The sequence below is a fragment of the Anthonomus grandis genome, chromosome 2 (assembly GCF_022605725.1).
Source record: "Anthonomus grandis grandis chromosome 2, icAntGran1.3, whole genome shotgun sequence".
Classification (NCBI taxonomy): Eukaryota; Metazoa; Arthropoda; class Insecta; order Coleoptera; family Curculionidae; genus Anthonomus; species Anthonomus grandis.
In genome coordinates, this window is record NC_065547.1 from 938,719 (window position 1) to 953,148 (window position 14,430).

Genomic DNA, 14,430 nt, shown 5'->3' on the forward strand with positions numbered 1-14,430 from the left:
ATTACTTTATGCTACTGACATAATGCAAGAAGAAAATTATACAAAAATTTCATATTACAACGGAAATTCTACTAGACATGGCAACTCCGGCATATTTTTACCACGATCACCATGACAGCTGTCATCCCGTGATAAACCGGGTGACATCAAAACAACATAACCTCCAAATTTTTGAAATTTTTTTCTCCAAATTTTTTAAGTTCCTAAAGAATTAATAAATAATGGCCTACGATTTAAAGTCCGAAGACGAAGTCAAAGATTACATCAAGAATTTGGGCATCGAATACCGGTTTGGCTGTTACAGTGAAAAGAAACCGGAAGGTAGGGTTCATCTATTCCTAAACTGTTCTAATAATTATTGTGTAATTGGTCTATTCCAGAAAAAACTTATTCCGTAAACACTTAATTTATTTAAATACTTCAGTGAAGACTTAAGAAATGTAGTAGGTTTATTTGTCTGTTTGATGCAAATATTATTAATTATTGTAGTATTTGTGCTTTGTGATATTTTGCCCCTGTATAACTAAAACAAAAAAATGTATTTTTAGACTTTGTCTTGTAAATGTTTATTTTTTGATGAGATACTGGGTATTGTTTTTATCATCTCTACAGTCCACAAACTTTAAATTACACAACAATGTCTTCTAAATAACCAAAATTACCCCTTGCAGTATGCCACCTATTAGCAGACTTCCTAGAAGCCATAAAAAAAGACTACGAAAAAGCAGCAAAAGTATACAAAAACAACTGTGATGAATACAAATTTGGCAAGAGCTGTCTGAAATATGGAGGCTATTGTTTAACGGGCAAAGGTGTTAAAACCTCCAACTACCCCGCTGCGTACAACTATTTTGAAAAGGGTTGCAATTTGGATGAACCTTATTCTTGTTTTAACCAGGCCATACTCCTCGTAACCAAAAACGATGGATTTGGAGTGAAACAAGACGTCCTCAAGGTAAATTACTTAATCTTTAATGCAAACAAGCTTTTTCTTGTTAATTTCAGGGTATGGAGCTCCTCCAGAAGGCTTGTGCGGCACAAAATGGTATGGCATGTTACTACTTATCCGGCCTATACATTGCGGGAGCAAAAAATGGTAGTTCAGTCGGGGATAAGGGTGAGAAAGACTCCTTTGATATACCAAGAAACATGGAGAAGGCTTTTAAATATGCTTTGGAAGGGTGTAATTTGGGTAATATGTATAGTTGTGCCAATGTGAGTCAGATGTACACCAAAGGGGATGGGGTGGAAAAGAATCTGGAGCTGGCAGATAAATACAAGAAAAGAGCCCTGGAAATGCAAGAAGAGGCTACAAAGAACGCACAGACTTTAAAGTTCGGGGTCGGGTTAGATTGATTGTGTGACAAATAAAGTGGAGGAGACTTAATGATGTGTAAATTATTTATATGTGAACAAGAGTGATAGGCAATGTTGTGATTATTTGTTGTTATTTTATTCTAAAATAAAACTGTTTTTATATATGAACACTGTTAAATTAACTGATATTAGTAAATAAATAAATTTTAGAATTTTAATCAGAGTTTTTAATCAGAGTAATTGCCAAGTGAATGAAAAAAATAAAAATTCAGAGAGTGCTCATTGATGTAACAAAAAAATCGCATAGTAAATCAGCGACTAATAAATTTTAGTTTAACTTATATGTATTTAAGATAATAGCATAAGAGCCAGTAGAATACTGAACGTCGATTGACTGTTGCGACCTCTGAATGTCAAAGAGTAGTAGCCGGTACTTTTCTCTCTCTTCTTGTTCATGTTATTCATCTTGTACCCCTTATTGAATCCTTCAAGTTCACGAAGTTCTTTTTATTCTACAGCTTTTTCTCCATATGTTGCTCTCTCGTCAATTTAAATCAAACCTGACGATATTTTATTTTCTGAAACTTTGAAAACTTTCGGATGGAGGACTGAACGGTCTAGGCATGTTTGTCTTAAAATATTTAAATTTTAATCTAGCATGTCACGACTATGTTAAAAGAGTCAAGTATGCTTGAGAAAATTCTTGGTCACTCTTTTTTCTTTGCTTTTTTCCTTCCTACTGACAGTTGAATTAACCAACAGTTCTTCTTCTTCCTCTTCTTATTTGGTAAGGCCAACTGCCTGGAAAAAAATATTGAATTTTTTTTCTAGCCTATTGGGTTAGTATAGCACAATGTTGTTTTTCTTTTTCTACAGCTTAACTCCTTCGTATGCTGCCCTCTCGCCATTTTAAATCAAACTTGACGATTTCTAATTCTCAAACTGTGAAACTCATTGGAAGGTCAAAAGGAGTTTGGCACTTACAGGCAATTTTGAGCAACGAACAAGTAAAAATGGGTTTTTGAAGTCATAAAAGCGGATAAATTAAAATCTAATTATGACGCCAAATTTGAACTTTAATCTGATATACCGTGCATTTAAAATTAGTGGGAAATATGTGGTACTTTCGGACATTATAGTAGACAAATTAAAAAAGTGTTAAATTGTGATTGGTTTTGTCCCCATATTAAATAAAGTGCTTGATTTGGCAATTTTTTTATTCGCATACTATAATTTCTGAAAGACTCGTACATTTCCTACTAGATACCTCATAGTTCTAGGTTTCAGAAATTAAACAAGAAATAAGAAAAGATTATAGCAAAAGATTCACAAGTTATACAATAAAAATTACCAGTTGTACACGCTTGTTAAAACATGACATAAAATCTAAGAATTCTTCCAAATTCCATAATGTAAAAGCTTACAACTTCATTTACTTAGGAACTTAGTTGTATGAAGAACAAACTTTGTAAGTTAAGATTTATTCATCAGTAATGTTCCTTAGTAAATATTACAAATTAAATATCTAGCAATGAAGGAGGCAACAAGCAAAAATTATAGCAGCAGAAACAATAAAATATTAAAAAACTCATAATTTATATAATCAAAATCAACAGTTATACACATGCTTGTTAAAATATTAAATAAATAATAAAAATTCTTCCAAATTCCATAACGTATAAACTAACTCCAGTCTCCTTGGTATAAACTTACAACTTAATAAACGCCAAAAAGCGGTACTTAATTGGTAACTCAATGCCCTACATATTTAACCAATTTTCTATCCCTTATAGTTTCCAAGATACCCATACATGTACACCCAATTTGGGCCACACTGTATATAGAATTTCAAATAAAATTTTTTATTACTGACATTTTCAAGGCTCAATAATCTGAACCCAAGTATTAAACATATTTGATCTAATAAAAAAAAACCAAGGAATCTGTGTTTTTTGCTATCCACAGATTTAACACAACAGCTTCTTCTTCTAAGAATCCATTTCCATGACTTTTGTTGTTAAAATTGTACTTGCCATTTTCGCAAAAAAAAGTCTATTGCAATAACTACTTATGCAAATGCAATATCGCCAATGTCTATATTCGATTCAAAGTTTTTGATGCTGATTTCTCAGTTTTTTTACAACAATATAATTCACTGCTTTTTTTAGGTCAATTTTAAATCAATTTTGTTAAGATTTTTCGCAACATTTGAATACTTAATTAAAGTTAGTTTTTTGGCAGCAATAAAAAAGGGTTTACAAGCTATAAAGAACTATGAAAAATGGCCGCATCATCACATTTGTGCACTATAGTGCCATATGTAATTTACAGTTGCCAGTTCTCGTTACCTAAACAAAAAAATTACGCCAAAACGCGGTTACTTATTACGGTTATGGTTAACGCTGGAAAATGTCTCTTGTAATGTTTAAATTAATTTATAGCAATTCCAGGTTTCCGGTAAGAAACTGTGATTTTATTTATTACTGTTATCTTTTTGTATTGTAAATTTTTATTCTTTAATAAAATCATACTCAATGGGGTTCAATCAATCTTTCTAATATTTAATTTTTAACTTGAAGCGATTCCAAGCGATCAATTGGTGGTTACCGCTCCTAAATGGTATTAACCAAATATGTCCAAGCGGTTATAGTTATAGCAGAAACCGGGAAAAAAACAAACAGGGCACCGCACTTACAATTATGTTATTATTTTTCCTAAAACCCGAATAGTATTATTTTTTTGCAACACATACAAGTAATACTTGTATGTGTTGACTGCTATACATCTTCTAAAATGGACGAGCAACCTGAGCAATTGCAATGTAGAGTTATAAAGAACAGGACTAAACAGTCCAGTCTGTTATACATATCGTAAATACTAAATTATAAGTTTTTTAATAAGAAATTGAAATATAAAAATCTATTTTAATAAGTATAGATCACACTCACACCTAATGCAATGCAACACAACCCAAAAAATATTAATTGTATTTGCATAGGTGCAAAGCAATACTTATAAATACATCACACTTCTTTGTGCAACAGTCAGTAGCATAACTAAAATATCCCTTTGTCATTTCTTAATTGCGTTGGTAGGTAGGTTGGTAAGTTTCTACTTATGACAGTGAGGGTAAGAATTAAGTTGCTATTAAGGAAAGACAAGGTGAAGAGTCTACAATCTGAACCCCACTCTTTTTTAAATATAAGCCTTAATTATTTTTATAGCACGAGTTATTGATTAATTATAAGTTGATAACTTGGTATATAAAATTAATTGGGGCTACGAGTGCAATAGTGGACTAACCCACAACAAAATTAATTTTTATTTTTTTTATATCATCCAATGTCTTTTTGTGGTATGTATCAGTTGCAAAGTGGATTAATCCATCTTTCTCAATTGCTTACTAGATGTGACCACTATACTACTTTTGGCATTGTTTACATAGCATCATAGTTCTGTAACAAAGAAGACCAAAAGCACAGCCCATTTTCCCATAAAACATGGATTAATCCGTTATTGTGCTCATAGCCTCAACTATACTGGTTATGCTTTAAATATAAAGAAATCCTTGGCATACTGTTTAGACTCCGTTGCTGCAGACAATTTTCTATAGGCTAACCACCACAAAATGAATTACAAAATGACAATAATAGATCAGGTTGATGTGGAAGAAACAACAGAAGAAATGTGGACAAAATGAAAACCAAGTGCAAATCATTTGGAGGCCACAAGGCTACTGTTAAGCTTTAGACACGAGCTAAGCAACTAATTTGATGACAAAAAGACTATAAAATTGAAACTGTAGCATAAAATTGCAAATATATTAAGGTCAAGGAATTTTTATCTGGGTCCCACAGATACAAAAAAAATTTCCAACCTTTGTTACCAAAGGCTATTTGGCTTTTAAAAAAAATCAAAATACTACTGGAAAAGAGGCCATGGATCTGCCTCCGTTCTAGAATGTAATTCATTTGATATTACTGTGGGAAATTTTTATTAAGTAGCTTTACACCTTTTATATTTAATCAGGGTGTTTATTAATTGAGTGCCAATAATACAGGGTGTAAATTTCCAAAATTTTAGTACGGACACCACCGTTGAAAATAAAAAAAATGTTTTTTAAGTTAAAAAAATGTTGTTTCACTCATAAAGGCCCTATAAAATACAAAATTCTATAAAAATATAAAGTGATGTGGAATTGACAATCAAAATAATTTTTTTTTCTTTAAATTTGTAGGCTCAAAAATTAATAGGTTTAGGATATATGTTGAAAATAAGTTTTTGTCTTTAAATCACCCAAGGATTTACACAATCCTGTATTATCGGTACTCAAATAATAACTCTATGTGAAGCATCAAATGTCTGGAATGGGCTTTAGCCTTAGAACATTGAAAGGCTTCTTTGCAGTCTTTAGCCTAAATGTGCTCCTGCACATATGCGCCCGGTTAATCTAAACAATAATGAAAGTTTTTCCAACCGTAACAGTATCTATAATACCTCTTTATTTTTAAGTAACGTACCCAGGATGATACCCATGACTTGCGCCATATAGATATTTATAATATTAAGTTAACGATGCGTTAACACCCCTCGATACGGTATTCATCAATCACAATTTTTAAATAGAATAAATGATCCTCCCAAAAATCAACCTTTTTCAATTCTTTATTCGCAAAATACAATCTGTCATAACAAAATATCACACTTTTACAAAAGTTCCATGGTATTAAGTGGTCCTCGCTTGCTACACTTCCTGATATCAGGCAACGCCTCCAATCTAAAAGGCTTTTTAAGTTGATCAGTATTAAAGGGTGAGCCTGCAAACGATTTAAACAAAAACTTCAACTTTAAATTTTTTCAGCATTTTCGGTTCGTACTTGCACCGGAGGTGAGCCAAAAATTACTCTTTCCAACACTGCTAGTGGGCGAGTCCAGACTTAAATTCTCTGTGGATCTGGTTCGGTTCTTCCGTGCGAAATCTGGAAAGTTACGGTGGCCTTTTTTTTCATTGGAGTTTACCTGTACGATCATACAAACCTCTCCACGTGTTAAAAACCTTATGGGGATCGACCGTTCCGGATTTCGACTGATTTAGGAGCTCCGTGGCCCTTTTGGTCGCTGGTTGAAAATAGCTCGCTATAATATCTTGAGGGTTGGCATTATTCGTCTAAAAAAAAAAATATAAGCCATTTGTATTATATTTCTATGCAGAAGATTATTTCTATGCTATTGGTGTGCAAGTCTATAAGCGCTAATAAGTGTATAATTACATAAGTTACCTCTAAATAAGATTTGGCACTAGGGTTACTCATCGTCGTATAGAGGTTTCGGTCATGATTTTGTCCTGTGGTGCAATAAGCGGCATGCAAAAAAATAATTTTTCATAAGAGTGATTTTAAGCACTTTTTGGACTTTAACTCAAAATCTGTTAGTTTAATAGACAAACGTGACTCTTGGGATTTTATGCTAACTGTAACAGCTTTTCAAATTGGTTATTAACATTTAAGTTTGCTTAATTTCTGCTTTCGTTGAATACATTTTGTCCACGTTTCGATCTCTATAAGAGTATCCTCAGTACTCTGAACGATTTAGATAAAAAACAAATAAAATCAGTGTGTGTGTATAATGCGACCCAGTTGGTCATCTTTTAGCCTTTTTGAGGTCCTAGGGTCAAAAAAACTCGTTTCTGAATCAAGGTACTCTCTTTCAGATAATTCTTTTTAACTACCTCAATATGGTGAAATCAAATTTTTGGTAACAATAACGGTTCTCAACCCATCGATGGTATGGTATTATTTTTCAAATAATTTTTTCCCTCAATTTAATGGTTAAATGAAATTTTCAGTACCATCAATGGTTTACTCAAAAAACTGGAAAGCTAAAAAGCTTCATCCAAACTCGTCGACATTATCATCAAGTAAGTCAGCTATGAACTCAGATTTTCAATATAATTAACCTTCCCCTTAAGATTTTGAGTATTACAAGCCAATTATCAAAAAAAAAAATACCACAATTTTTATATAGCAAACTTCAAGCGTAATTACAGCAAAAACACTTAAAGTTTTTACAAATATGTCACCTGATCAAACGAATTTTGTCTGCTCAGAGGAATTTCGCTGTTCAATCTAGCCGGGGCCGTTTGAATATCCGAAAACCGTCCTGTATTACATCATCGTTAATTCCACTAGTTAATTATCCGGAAAACTTACCGGCTGGTGGCAATTTAGTACGCGGAATCACCAAATCGGGAAGTTTAAACTTTTGACTCTCTTCTAACCATACTGCTTGGTCCTTTATAGCCTCCAAGTCCCTATATAAATGATGTTTATTAGCCCTAATAGATTTGCAAAAGAAACACTTACGTATAGTTACAATCCTTCTTTAAAGTCCCGACTAACTTGTCGTTTATCTGGCTGAGTAATTTGAGGTTCTTCTCCTGCCTCCTCACGGTTTCCAAATAGTCCTCACGCTCCTGTTGGAACTCACCTTGGAGGTCAGTGATTTCCTTTTCTAACATTTTCACTTTATGTCGGTATTTTCTCAGTATTTCGGTTTTTAGGTTCAGTTCCTGGCTGATGTCTTTGTATTGGTTCTGGAGGGTTTCTCTGTCCTCGTTCATGTCGATTTTGGCCAACAAGTGAGCTATTAAACTAAAAGAGTCCGTTATGAAAAAACAGTGTTATTTTGTAGTTTTTGAGTTATAGCCATTTTGTAAAGTAGTCATAAAAAAATTCTTCCTCACAAAGTTTTAATATTTTTTTCGAGAAATGCTAAAATAGGTGGCCAATCGTTAATTTTTGAATATGTATTTTGAGTACTTTTTGAGTTATGGTCATTTTTTGAAATTTTTTTTCCAAAAATTAACTTTCTCAAAAAATTTGTTTGATAAAAAAATTGTTGTTTTTAAAATAGTAAGTGGAACAGTAAATGGAATTTACATTAAAAAGTGTCCAATCCATTTAACGGAAGAATTTGTATGAAAATTTTCAAATTTTATTTTGAAAACTTTTTCAATTATAGCAATTTTCTGAAACCTTTGATTAATAAAAATGACCTTTAACAAAAAAAAAATTGTCAAAATATAACTTTTTTCCAAAAACGCTAAAATATGTGTTTGGTCAATTTAATTGAGGAATGTATGTGCCAGTTTTTAGTGAAGGCTTCAGTAAATCAAAATTAAAATCTCCCATTATTATGTTGATCCCTCAAACACAGTGACCTGATCGAGGTAACTACCGAAATAATCCAAAAAGTTTGTATTTTTTTTTGAGGAGAATGATACATAACAGTACACAGATATTTAACTCTACGCAAGGAAAATTCAATAGACAAACACCACACATACTTTTGCACGCACTCTACAGTTCTTAAGGAATACTTAATGTCACTTCTTATTAAAACCATTACTCCTCCAGTTCTTCTATTATTTGTGATACACTGTTCAATTCTATATCCATTGACCTTTAACTCACAGTGCTCAATTTTCTCACAAACATGAGTTTCAGATAAGAATAAGAGCTTTGGTTGCCAATTATTTATAAATAGAATTATATTATCCTTGTTATTCAAAAAACCCTGACAATTAAAATATACAATACTTGAATTTTTTGCCATTTCAGTATCTAACTGCTATTTAAAAAACTTATTTTTTTGCATGTTTTTCATCCTCTTCAGTGTTTCATACTGATTTATATCCCAAGTGACGTGATCGACATTTAGAGACATTCCATACTTTTTATTTGAAAATATACAATTAACACATTTATTAAAATTATTTTGGCATTTCTTAATATCGTCTTCTTCGCACTACACTTAGAACATACTTTTTTTTGTTTACATTCTTTGCTGAAATAGTCGAACTGACAACGATTCCACCCTATATTCATTTTTCCCCTATTTATAAACAAATTATAGGTTACATCATCAGCTTCGAATATCAAATTGAATCTATGGTTTAAAACGTTGGTTCTGCGCAATATTTTTAAGCTAAAATTACTACAATTACTATTTAGATCATTTTGTCTTATCCATGCTAAGTCGTTCTACTCAAATTCAGGAAAACCTCTACTAAAGTTATTTTTTTGAATACAATGACAAAAAATAAAAAATAATATAAAATGAGTTTTTAGAAAACACTCACATGAATTTTTTTAAATGTAGAATATCCTTAATCGGCTAAAATAAATAAACAAAAATGTAAGACGAGTGTTGATTAGTCATTTTGGATTTGACAAGTTATGCTGCAAAAAAAAATAAAACAACGCCGAGTTTGAGAAGGGACATCTATATTTTTAAAAGTACAAAAGTCTTTAAAGTTAAATTCTTAATTCTCCTTCATCTTCTGCTTCTCGTGGTTCGCAAAATTGGTCTTCTGGAACTTCAGAATTAGGTCCTATCAATGGCTGCGATATTCCATCTAAAACATCTTTATAAAACTTTGCTCTTCCGTTCATTTCCAAATTGTTTTTCTAGTAAATTATCAACATCCTTTAACTTGGCAGAATTTACTGGAGCTCCCATTGGAACAGTGTCTGGAGCAAAATGATCCCATTTTTTCCTTTTTTTAAAATCGACTTAGGTACCCCAGTATCCGAGTTATAAAATTGTTCTCCTCTAACCATAATATTATTTTCACCAGAGTTTTTAGTCAATATAAACCTTTTAGAAAAGGAGAACTTAAAATGCCAAGAGCCAACATTTTTTAAAAAATCGCCAACCTGAGATTTCCAGTTCATAACCAGACAGTCTTGGCCAAAGTTACCGTGTTTTTTCAATAAATCCAAATATATTTTAGGATCGATAATCGTCGACATTTTGTTTTAATTCCTTTTCAATTCTACCGAATACCCTATCAGGTGGTAAATATGAATGTCCAGGAACAGGAAAAATGATTTCTATGGATTTAATATTGGGTGCGATATTTATAAGAAAATGAGATAACATACCTATCTTGTTGAATTGCGATTTTGTCCACCGAATGACCGAATAAGAGGACAAATCAGCTTTTAAAAGAACATCATAGACTGCCGAAGAGATTTCATTTGAACCCTTTTTATGTTGATGTTCCATCCAAATGTAGATATGAACGTTTTCCATGGTCATTTTTGCTTTGGAAGAACTTTGAATAACAGTAAAGTTATATGTGTATAACTGCCTGCTATAATAAGCAATCTGGTCGGGGACCTTGGGATTGACCAATTTTTTTTGACAATCAAACGAATGTGTTATCATATTGCAGTCAACCTCTTTAAGTTTGGCAAAAAATGCATTGGCTCTTAGCTTGTGTACCCTTTTTTCTATCATCAATTGGTTTTTTTTATCGATGTCTTTTTCTAATTTTATTTTTCAGAAAGCTCAATGCATTTGGAACATACATCGGTTACAGGACTTCCAAATCCAATGTTGAAAAAATTACTACTCAAATATTGCTGACTACTTGATTTCGAACGACAATAATGGCTTTCCACTCCTTTCAACCTCTTCGGAAATTTTCTCACGGTCACTAGCTTTTCTTCGTATTTTTTGCTTACGCGATCGCCACCACGATTTTCTCTGGGCAAAAGCCCAGTTTCAAGATATCGCCTGGCAACTCTTTGGACGCGATCCTTAGAGATATTAAGAATGTTAAAAAACGTTTTTTGGCAAACTTGTATTTCAAATTTTTGGCAACCGGACTTTTTCACAAAATTACACATTACACAAACACTTACACCTTTTCGCCTGCTATCTACTTTTATAATGTCTATCGCGCTTCGGTTGTGAACATTTACAAAATTTTATTATGTAAAAAATCGCCTGGTTAATCTTATACATTGGTATGTTTTTCCATTGTGACCGCAGGTAGGATAGACTGGCAAACCTTTGGCGGAACGCCTAAAATAGTAAAACAATTATCTTTAATACCCTGTCAATCTTGCAAAAAGAAAACATAAAATACGTTTCGCGTTTTAGTATTTCTCTTTTCCACTGAGATCTGTCACTGATATTTCTTCTGCATTTACCCCGTTCTGCGGGGATAATTTTTTGCTCCATATTAAAAATAACTAATTAGTTTTATAAATTATAATTCAAATAAAAATACCTTAAAAGTTAGTTAAAAACAAAGAATTTGGTAAAAATATCCCACAATAACTCTGTTATAACCTATACTAATCCAAATAATCTACAAATATATAAAACGGGTGATACAAGCAGGCACGTGTTTCATGTTTTCGACTACTGATTGGTCGCGCGGATAACGCGCGTTTTAAAACGACACATCAAGTGGATAAGGCAAGTTTTGGTGAATATTATTAAGGTAGAAGGAGCATATCAACCTAAAGAGAATATTGCCATATTTACCACATTTTTCATAAAATTTGGATAAGACGAGTTTTACTATGAGACGCCTCATTTATAATATCACTTATCTCATGCTCCTTTTCATTAAGTCCGATTACCTTAATTCGATGTTGTAAGACTTTAGGCCTGTCGACACTGTAATTTTCACCAAGTTTAGACTGAATTTCTGACTGTACATTAGTGATCGCTTTTTCGTTGCTACAATTTAAAATCAAATCGCCCTTTTTTGTTACTCGTCCCATAGTTACCCTAATTCCGATGTCACTAGGATCCACTTTAGTTTTCAAATCATTATTTATTTGTTTCGCGTCTTTTTGAGTACCTTTTTGATTTAGTACCTTATTTGTTTGTGCAACAGATGCATAGCTCTTAATAGGTTGGGGTAGTTGAGTTTGCAAAATAGAACCATTTTCGAGCTTGCTCCCTTTTAAGCTAGATATTTCTTCTCGCAGGCTTATTTATTCTCAGCAATTAGTTGATCAACTTTTCGGTTTAATTCATTCGTTTTATTGACTAAGAGTTCCAGTCGTATCAATAATATTTTGATCCACGTACACATCTTTAACACGGCTTGTCTTCCTCGATCTTTCGGGCTTGTTGACCTCTTGACCTAGAGCTTCAGAACATGCCTTACATTTCCACGAACCCTTTCTCATATGGAAACCCCGCAAATCAATATTTTCACATTTTCCGTGATAAAACTTTTTACATGCGGAACACTCGATCACTGATTTTACATCATCAAAACCCAATTTGCACCCAAAAGCAATTAAAAACATCGTCGCTCTCGCCTAAACCTGCGATCGTCGCCATGGTCGGCGACCAACTCATATCTAGTCAATTTAATCAAAGTTTACTGAATAAAATACTGTATTTTATTCAGTAAACTTTGATTTAATTAAGGAATGTGTGTACAAATTTTCAAATGGGTATTTTGAGTACTTTTTGAGTTATAGCCATTTTCTGGAAGTTTCATCAAAAAAATTAATTTTCTGAAATTTTCTTTTTCACAAAATCCTTTAATTTTTTTGAGAAATGCTGAATAAGTGTCCAATACATTTAACGAAAGAATCTGTATGCAAATTTAAAATCTGTATTTTGAGTAATTTTTCAGTTATAACCATTTTTCGAAATTTTTATTAAAAAAATGAACTTTTACCATATCATTAATGTACAGTAGAAATAACAATGGTCCTAAGACAATTCCTTGAGGCACACCATAATTAACAGAAACATAGGTACTGAGATATAATATTTTTAAACATTACACGTTGGACTCTGTTGGACACATACGACTTACCAAACCAACTCAAAGCATTATCCCTAATTCCTAATTGCTGTGGTTTGGTAATTAAAATTTGTCTATCTATCGTTTCGAAGGCTCTCTTAAAATCTAAAAATACCGCTAAAACAACATTATCACAGTCGATAACTTTGAGAAAATCATCACAAATATTAACGACAACGGATTCACAAGAATGAGGCTCACGAAATCCCGACTGTCCAGGAACAATTATTTTGCCTTTATCACAAAACTCAACAAGTTGTTCCTTAACACAATTCTCAAGGAGCTTTTCATAGACAAGTACCGTGTTAATGGGTCTAAATTCATTATGCAAATTTGTGTTTTGTACTTTGGAAACAGGAATAACAGTACACAGAAAAAAGACGGAGAAAATTTGCCTAATAAATATTTATTTGATTAATATTTATTTGAATAAACCATTTTTTTTTCAACTAAACTGCGTATGTTTTAGGTAAAAAATATTTATTTTATTTGAATAATTAAGAATGTTTGATGTCTTTGGAAAATTTGTTTGCTGTATTTTTCCGGTAACTCTTTTATGTCAAATAAATAATTATTTATATGAAATATATTTGAAATCAAAATAGATCTAAATATATATTTTTTTGTTGCAAGCCGTCTGATTTTGTGGCAAATATTTATTTATTTGCGTCGCAGACTTCTTAAAAAAAGAAGGGGGTGAAACTGGCAAAGCACTCAAAGCAGGTTGTTCGTATACGTCGCGTCGTGTCGTATTGGTAGAGTCGCCAACGCGCTATGCATAGTACAGGGTACAGGCAGACGCTACTCCCGATCCCGCATTAAAATAAAACGTGTTTTCACTCTTTTTGTCGTATATATAGTGACTTGTGATTATATAAAATATATATATGATGGAGGACCTCTTGAATGATTGGAAATTAAGTCATTTATGGCCTGTATTTAGAGGTAAGTAAATTTATTACTAATATATAATATTATGTATCTTATGTAGGTATATTGGCTGATGCAATTTTCATTAAAATAGGTACTTTATTTGGGATTTTCTATTGAATAATTTATTAAGTATATTTATCTTAGTAATTTGGCGGTATGACTCTGTCCACATACCTATTATTTTTGGCTGAATTTGTTATAGCCCCATTATGTATAAGTATATGATAGACCTTTGTTTATTTCTATATATTCCAAAGAAGTTTTAAGTTTTTTTTTGTTGTGGCTTAATTTTTTAATTTTTATGTAGCCTTAATTATACTTATATAATAAGTAAAAGTTTTTGTTTTTGTTCAATAATAAAAATGTGTTCTACCCAAAAGGTGTTTTTTTTCTGTTTTTACTTGTATTTCATCAGAGCGTAAAATTCACGTTCCTAAAAAAATGATGTTTTTTAAAGATATAAGGCAAACTATATAAGTATACACTACGTATATAAATCCAAAAAAAATGTGACGAAGCTAAAGTATTCATTGCTTTAAAATTCAGGATCT

General features: G+C 32.1%; 2 protein-coding genes across 8 annotated transcripts in view; one reads left to right on the plus strand and one right to left on the minus strand.

Annotated features, from left to right (window-relative positions):
• Window positions 1–124: 124 nt before the first annotated feature.
• Window positions 125–1,535, plus strand: LOC126733532 (cytochrome c oxidase assembly factor 7 homolog). The gene is made up of 3 exons (XM_050436871.1): window positions 125–321; window positions 672–955; window positions 1,006–1,535. Exons 1-3 carry the CDS (start codon window positions 222–224, stop codon window positions 1,354–1,356), a joined length of 735 nt encoding a protein of 244 aa, XP_050292828.1. The 5' UTR covers window positions 125–221; the 3' UTR covers window positions 1,357–1,535.
• A 4,429-nt stretch (window positions 1,536–5,964) lies between these two features.
• LOC126733519 (osmotic avoidance abnormal protein 3-like) overlaps window positions 5,965–14,430 on the minus strand; it is a 48,139-nt gene continuing 39,673 nt past the window's right edge. For 3 of the 7 annotated variants that reach the window (XM_050436847.1, XM_050436848.1, XM_050436851.1), the window contains 6 exons: window positions 7,680–7,967; window positions 7,527–7,627; window positions 7,397–7,476; window positions 6,355–6,484; window positions 6,195–6,314; window positions 5,965–6,134 (listed from right to left, as the gene is read on the minus strand). In XM_050436847.1, the coding sequence (XP_050292804.1) occupies window positions 6,025–6,134; window positions 6,195–6,314; window positions 6,355–6,484; window positions 7,397–7,476; window positions 7,527–7,627; window positions 7,680–7,967 (829 nt within the window). In that variant the 3' untranslated portion in view covers window positions 5,965–6,024. Of the gene's footprint in view, window positions 6,135–6,194; window positions 6,315–6,354; window positions 6,485–6,596; window positions 6,662–7,396; window positions 7,477–7,526; window positions 7,628–7,679; window positions 7,968–14,430 lie in introns of those variants that run through there. The other 4 variants (XM_050436849.1, XM_050436852.1, XM_050436850.1 and 1 more) reach the window with 3 other exon arrangements.